The sequence below is a fragment of the Vigna umbellata genome, chromosome 3 (assembly GCF_029865625.1).
Source record: "Vigna umbellata cultivar VRB3 chromosome 3, Vumbellata_1.0, whole genome shotgun sequence".
Lineage (NCBI taxonomy): Eukaryota > Viridiplantae > Streptophyta > Magnoliopsida > Fabales > Fabaceae > Vigna > Vigna umbellata.
In genome coordinates this window covers 22,249,444-22,256,690 of record NC_142167.1, presented here as the reverse complement: position 1 = coordinate 22,256,690, position 7,247 = coordinate 22,249,444, and the positions used below count along the sequence as shown (strand labels likewise).

The 7,247-nt window shown below is 33.0% G+C and overlaps 2 protein-coding genes across 2 annotated transcripts; one reads left to right on the top strand and one right to left on the bottom strand.

Moving 5' to 3' along the window:
• The first annotated feature begins 254 nt into the window (after window positions 1-254).
• Window positions 255-3,471, top strand: LOC124831513 (polygalacturonase-like). The gene is made up of 9 exons (XM_047305524.2): window positions 255-567; window positions 664-789; window positions 935-1,099; window positions 1,207-1,233; window positions 1,331-1,538; window positions 1,628-1,709; window positions 1,805-1,913; window positions 2,819-2,935; window positions 3,029-3,471. The coding sequence occupies exons 1-9, from the start codon at window positions 319-321 to the stop codon at window positions 3,248-3,250; spliced, it is 1,305 nt and encodes a 434-aa protein (XP_047161480.2). The 5' UTR covers window positions 255-318; the 3' UTR covers window positions 3,251-3,471.
• A 766-nt stretch (window positions 3,472-4,237) lies between these two features.
• On the bottom strand, window positions 4,238-6,293 carry TIP5;1 (tonoplast intrinsic protein 5;1). Its single transcript, XM_047305520.2, has 3 exons — window positions 6,131-6,293; window positions 5,184-5,434; window positions 4,238-4,737 (listed from the first exon to the last, which is right to left on the bottom strand). The coding sequence occupies exons 1-3, from the start codon at window positions 6,264-6,266 to the stop codon at window positions 4,360-4,362; spliced, it is 765 nt and encodes a 254-aa protein (XP_047161476.1). The 5' UTR covers window positions 6,267-6,293; the 3' UTR covers window positions 4,238-4,359.
• Between the last annotated feature and the right edge of the window lie 954 nt (window positions 6,294-7,247).

The following is a 7,247-nucleotide window of genomic DNA, read 5'->3' as shown; positions in this document are numbered from 1 at the left end:
TGCTATCATTTTAAAGATAATTTATGTAGTTGTTGAAGTTTCAAACTGCAATACTTTGAATAAAATGTACCAAGTAATTAAAAGAACTTATCCATTGATCTAGAATAAACCAAAAACATTCTATAATTTATTTAACAGTGCAATTTTCTTCCAACTAAAGATTGAAAATCCCACTCTAGAAAAGTAGGTCTAATTTTGTCTATATATACGCCATTAGCTCGTCATTTGGCACTTCACTACAAAATCTCTATCAGTTTCCAAACTTTTTTCCCTTCTTTCAGTTTGTTCCTTTCTCACAACACAAACTGAAACATCAAAATGTTTCCACAAACACCAACTATTTCACTTTTCATTGTCCTCTCTTCATTAATCTTATGTAATGGCTATTACATAGAGGAGCTACTTTACAAAACAAACTACAAACACTACCCTATGCATCATGGCAGATTCATCAAGAGAAAACATGAACATTTTGGTCTTATAACAAGGGCTAATAGAGTTGCCCCTCGTGGAACAGTTAATGTTGATGATTTCGGAGCCAAGGCAGATGGAAGAGATAATTCCGAGGTAACATATCATGTTATCAGTAAAAAGAGAAAAACATGCGTAAATTTAGTTCATTCTCAATCTCTTTCATCTTTCTGAACTTTTCTTCTTCTTCAGGCATTTGGAAAGGCATGGAGTGAAGCATGTTCAAGAGGGTCTGTCCTTGTGGTACCTGGAAATAGGATCTATCGTCTTAAGCCAATCACATTTTCTGGTCCATGTCGACCCAACACTGCCTTTATGGTGAGATACATTTTCTTTCTTTAAGTACTAATGTTAAAAAATGAACATGTAATATAACATTTACATTCATTTATATGTTGTAAATTAACTTTATTTCTAGTCTATCTGAATCGAACTTTTCTATTGTCTGAATTCAACATGTAAGCTCTATGGCACAATCGAGGCATGGACTCAGATGTCGGCATACAAAGATAGACAACATTGGATTATGTTTGACAGTGTTTCAAATTTCAGAGTTGGTGGTGGTGGCACATTCGATGGCAAAGGAAAAAAATGGTGGCAAAACTCCTGCAAAGCAACCACTAACCTTGTATGTCACTGAACTTGTTTCTCTAATAATTTTCATTATACTGTTTTTGTTGTTGTAATAATGAACACTGACATTGATTTCTTTCCTCTCCTTGTTTTGATTCACAGCCATGCAACGACCAACCAAGACCAAAGGTAAAATAGTATTCATAATACTATGAAGTTTTATGAAGTTATATAAGGAAACGCAATTTCTAACTCTTACTTTTTCATGGAAATTTTTGTTACATAGGCTGTGACTTTCTTTCAATGCAAAAATTTGGAAGTGAGAAACCTGATGTTCAAAGATGCTCAGCAAATGCACTTAGTCTTTGATGGATGCTTCAATGTTATTGCTTCGAATCTGGTGATCAGGGCACCAGGGGACAGCCCCAACACTGATGGAATTCATGTCGCAGAGACACAAAATATAGTGATAAGCAATAGTCATATTGGGACAGGTAGGAACCACAATATGTGTGTGAAAAATTACAAAAAGTAAAATGGCTATCGTTAAAAGTTTTAAATTTTGCAACTTTTCTTGTTGAAGGTGATGATTGTATTTCGATAATAAGTGGGTCAGAAAACGTTCGAGCAACAGATATCACCTGCGGCCCTGGACATGGAATAAGGTTAATTTTAAGATACATGAATATGTTATACCAGAAACAAGTTGTTTGGACTGATTTTACTAAATTTTGTATGAAATTGAATGTTTGTTCTGTAGCATTGGTAGCTTGGGAGCTGATAAATCAGAAGCTGAAGTGTCCAATGTGGTTGTGAACAGAGCAACTTTAACCGGAACCACTAATGGAGTGAGAATAAAGACTTGGCAGGTGAAAGTTGGTTTTTTGATTTGAAATTTAGTTTATTACTTATCAGACACTTCACAACTTTTGTTAGAGATATCTAATTAACTAGAAATAAAATAAATTTACACTATAAAAGCGATACAATCCTCGTATGAGTTGGTTTTATAAAGTTGAATTAAGCTTAAACTCTAGTTATTTAAGATGAAATCAAAGTCCTCAAAGTTTATTTTAATAAGATTTGTTATTTGTTGGGTATATTGTATTATAGACTACTATTAATGTGTAGATATATATGTCTTGGTGTGTTAAAGAATAGATTAAATGAGGTTAAAAATTAGAGTAAAACTTTTGAAAGGAGGAATCTAAGCTTTTGGAATAAGGTGGCTAAAACACGAGGAAGTTGACGAATGATACGAGAATATTGACAAATAGTGCATCCAAGGTTGACAAAATTTCCACTTTTTTGCTTCTAGTCTTCTTGACCACCCTTTGATTTGAACTAACAAGCCATTGAACATGTTTTTTCGAAGTAGTTTTTCTTCTAATTGGCTCAAAGATTATCTTAGTCATGCTTTATTATGAATTTTTGACATTTTTTGTTTCACACGCAATTTTCAATTGCTTTTGATGGAACTGCATGATGCACAAAAATGCTTTGAACACAACATAGGTCATAATTGTTATTTTTAATAACGTCAAAGTCTTTAATAATTTTTCATATTTCACGTGAGATTCTTCATTCTAGTTTACATTGAGCGCAATATTGAAGTGAAACACTAAAAGCTTAAAATGGTATTTAAATCCTTAAGAACAGAAAATCTACACACTTCAAAACGGTTCGAGATATTGTCAGCTTTGCAACAAAGTTTTTGTTCATTGGATGTTAATTCTTACAACTACTTCATATCCTTTATTCTATCTCAACACAGGGAGGCTCTGGTTATGCAAGAAACATCAAATTTTTGAACATAATGATGCAAAATGTGACAAATCCCATCATCATAGATCAATACTACTGTGACCAAACCAAGCCATGTCAAGAGCAGGTAACAATTTTTCAATCTGAATCAAAATTCATGGAGAGCAACTCTCTTTCTTTCTTATGGTGATCGTAACATGTTTGTTGAAATTTCACGCAGAACTCAGCTGTGCAATTAAGCAATGTTTTATACCAAAACATAAGAGGAACAAGTGCCTCAGAAGTGGCTATCAAATTTGACTGCAGCAGAGCAGTCCCATGCAGGCAAATCTATCTGCAGGATGTGATTTTAGAGCCACAAGGCAGAGGTGGCACCATTGCAACATGTGAAAATGTTAGATATGTGAACAGAGGAAAGTTTTTTCCTCAATGCACTCCATGAAAACAAATTCAACAACTGAAAAAGCTAGTGGTTCAAAAATTTCAAGTGTGGTTATATAGGTTGGTGTAATTGACGACTAGCTCAGCTGACTTTTTTGGCAGCCACTACTTTTAACGATAGTTTGGCAGTGAATAGAGGGGAAAATGGGGCAAAAGGGATAAAGAATGTAACTATATACAATAAAGAAGGAATATCATTCTTCAATGCTATAATCATATCAACTACTACCTATTCCCATTACATGAGATTTGAGAATTCATTTTTGTTTTCAACTACCTTAACTAACTTCAACCAGTTTCCACTGTCAGACTACTATTTGAACTTTGAAACAGTTCTCAAAAACAGGTTGGGTAAGTCTGAAGTAGTTCCATACAATAATAATATCATGCTAGTCTACAAAGTCATTAAAAATTGTTTCAATTCATCTAAACAATGCCTACAATTCTCTTAGGCTCACATGTAGAGGACAACCCTGTAAACAAGTGGCTGTATCTGGTTACAATGACCAGATAAAAAATTCATAGTGATGACAGATATAATATAAGAACTTTCATGATGATAGGAAAAATAAGAATAATAATACTTTGACACGATTATTCACTCTTGACACTTAAATGACACGCTGTGGGTCTTAATAATGGGTTTATTCAACCAATCACATTAGATCGCTTTATAAATTAATGACATGACACTGTGTGGAATGAATGTATTTGACACGTCAAATAATGGTTTTGTTCAACCACATTACATCATTTTACAAATTAATGACATGGTACCGTGTTGAATGAATGTATTTGAAACTTTGCCCTGTCAACTGTACTCGAAAAATAATTAACAATATATATATATATATATATATATATATATATATATATATATATATATATATATATATATATATATATATATATATTGGTGTTAAAGAAACATTTATTGAAAAAAAACACAATACATAAATATAGGTGAAAATTATGTATCCATTAGTAATACAAACAAGGCAATGACAGATTTTCCACAAACACTTATAACATAACATGGGATAAGTTACGTATGATAGTAAGAACTACAAAAAGTTGAACACTACATCTTATATTGCATAAAACTACAGTTCACACCCCAATTCCTTCTGAAAGCCCTGCTGCTGGAGGCAGAGAACGGAACAGCACATTGTCATAAAGAAGACCAGCTATGGTGGCACCGATCAAGGGTCCAACCCAATACACTGCTTGGTTCCTGAAAGAGCCTGCAATGGTTGCAGAGCCAAAAGCACATGCAGGGTTCATTGACCCACCAGAGAATGGACCTGCGGCTAAGACACCTGCACCAGCCACAAACCCAACTACAAGTATGCCATTGGAACCCAGTGAAAGACGCCTAGGATCCCTGGCTGCATACACTGTGTACACCAAAACAAATGTCAGAAGACCCTCTAGCACTGATGCTCCAAACCCTGTCATCTCTTCTGCAATGGTGTAGGTTGGAACATGCTGAAAATACATAAATAGAAGAGAAATGAGCAAACAAGACTTACATTTACATGTTCAAGGCTTAATACACAAAGAAAATAGGTTATTCAATGTTAGTGTAAAACAGTTTTACAAACTTATTCAATCCCAAGTCATCTATAAAGGTGATAGTAATTTTGGTAACTCAATTCTTAGTAGAATTTCACTTTCTTGTTCTGATAAATTAACAGAAACATGATAAGTTTTAACCTCTATATTATTTGATAAGTTGGAAATCATTACGTTAACTTCATGCTTACGAAAACTTATGAGGACACTGATATGGACATGACACAGACACGAACATAGGGATATGGCTAAATTGCAAATGTACTAATTATACTATATAATCTAAAAAAATCAAGTTAAACATTGAAAACAAAGGAATATGAAAATTGAAATGTGAAGGGTGAGAAATATATATATACCATGCCAACAACAATGCCTCTTAGAACAAGGCAAGCCATAACAGAGGCTATAAGTTGAGCGACCCAGTAAAAGAGTGCAGTTGGTACACTAACGTGACCTCCCACTGCCATTGCAAAGGTCACTGCTGGGTTGACGTGTCCACCTGAGATCTCCCATGCATTATACAGAACACAAGACAAAGCAAAAGCACTTGCAATGGAAACCACAACCAGACTTGTTGGGTTCAGTGAAGCATCAGGCATCAACTTCCCTGTCATTTCTCCAACACCATTAAATCAAATCACAAAAAATTAAAAAAGGAAAAATCTCAGGTTAAGATGATGTAAGCCTGTTAGTTTTTGGCATGCTCCATTTTCTAAAAAGATGAAGAGGGACATTAGTAAAAGGATTCATGGGGTGTAAGTTGTAAAGATGTTTTATCGCATGAACACTTATTGTTGCATTTCAAATGAGTTACACACAAAATGCAGAAATTCAAGTACAGTAACCAATGTCAGAGACATATATGCTACGCGGGAAACTGTTTATTCTATAAGAAGATAACTATATCAGACAAAACTAATTCTTCTTGAAAACAAGAAAAACACAAAAGCATGGTTTTTTATTACAATCATCATATTAAATGGAAAAACACGAGAATAAGGACATGTTAACTTAAGAAAAATTGGATTTGCATTAAAGAGAATTACTCTCTTGCACTGTTGAATGTTTACTACCCTGCAAGAATTGAATGCTCAGTGCAGAAACGCGTATTGCTGTCTAACATGAAACTTGCAACCTGAATCCTTTTCATGAGTAACATATGCCATGAAAAAAGCCCACCATAATGGCTTTAGAAATTGACCCAGTTCCCTTTTTATCTTCTTTTTTTGAAAATCCTATGAACAGAAAGAACACATGTACTTAGAAATGTATTTATGGGAAGGAAAGGCAAAAGGGTACTGACGTGAGGACATTCCAGAGCCAACGACGAGAAAGACGTAGAAGAAGGTGGAGATGAACTCAGAGAGATAGGAGCGAAGTGCATGGCGAGTGATGGATTCATGAAAACGGGAAGTGACAATGGCAGAAGATGGAGCCATTTGTGATTGAAGGTGGCAGAGACACTGAGAAAACGGTATCAAGAGAGAAACTGATACGGAGAAATGAACAAGTTACGTTACATGTTACATAAATAAGCATGCAGTTGGTAATGTTTCTTGAGAAAAAGACACGCCGTTTTCCAAACGATGTATGCATTTGAAAATAATAACTAACCGTCTATAACTGCCGACCGATGTGGCGCCTTATCTGAGATCAACCTTTTGTTCGTGCAATTAACTGTTGTGGAATTGTTTTTTTTTTAAAGATTTTTTAATCATTCTAAAAGGATAAAATCTTTATTTGAATTTAAAAGTAAACATTTTAGAATATTCAGAAGTCTTTTATACATTTTAAGTTATTGAAGTTTAAAACTATTTTATATTTAAAAAAACTAAACTTGTGCCTTAAAAATTTAGTTAGAATGTTTCATGTGTTTTAGACTATCATTCAATAAAAATAATAACTACTCGGAAAGATGTTCCTAAAATAATTTAACATTGGTTGACGGTAAAATTACTTTATAATTGATTAATATCTTATAATTGTATTATAATTAATTTCAGCTTCTTAAACTATCGTGTAAAGTATTTAAAAGTTGAGTTTAATCATTACACATTTTTTGTGTAAAAGTTAGAGATCTCGTTATAGTCTCTGTTTTTTATTTGAATTAAATCAATCATTCTTGTAAATGGAAAGATTATTATTATTTTATTAGATACATAAATTTCATCTATTTTAGCATTAGAGAAATATAAATATAATTTCCTAAATTTTTATACGTAAAACAATATTTAACATATATTTTATACGTAAAACTATAATAAATATGATTTTTCTAATCTAATTACTTTAAAAAATTTTAATGTATCAAATAGAATTTTAAACAATGAATTTCTTACATCATTTAACACCTTTCAATTCAAATCTAAATCTAAAACTTCATTTAACACATAAAAAAATTTAGCATCATTAAATTGATA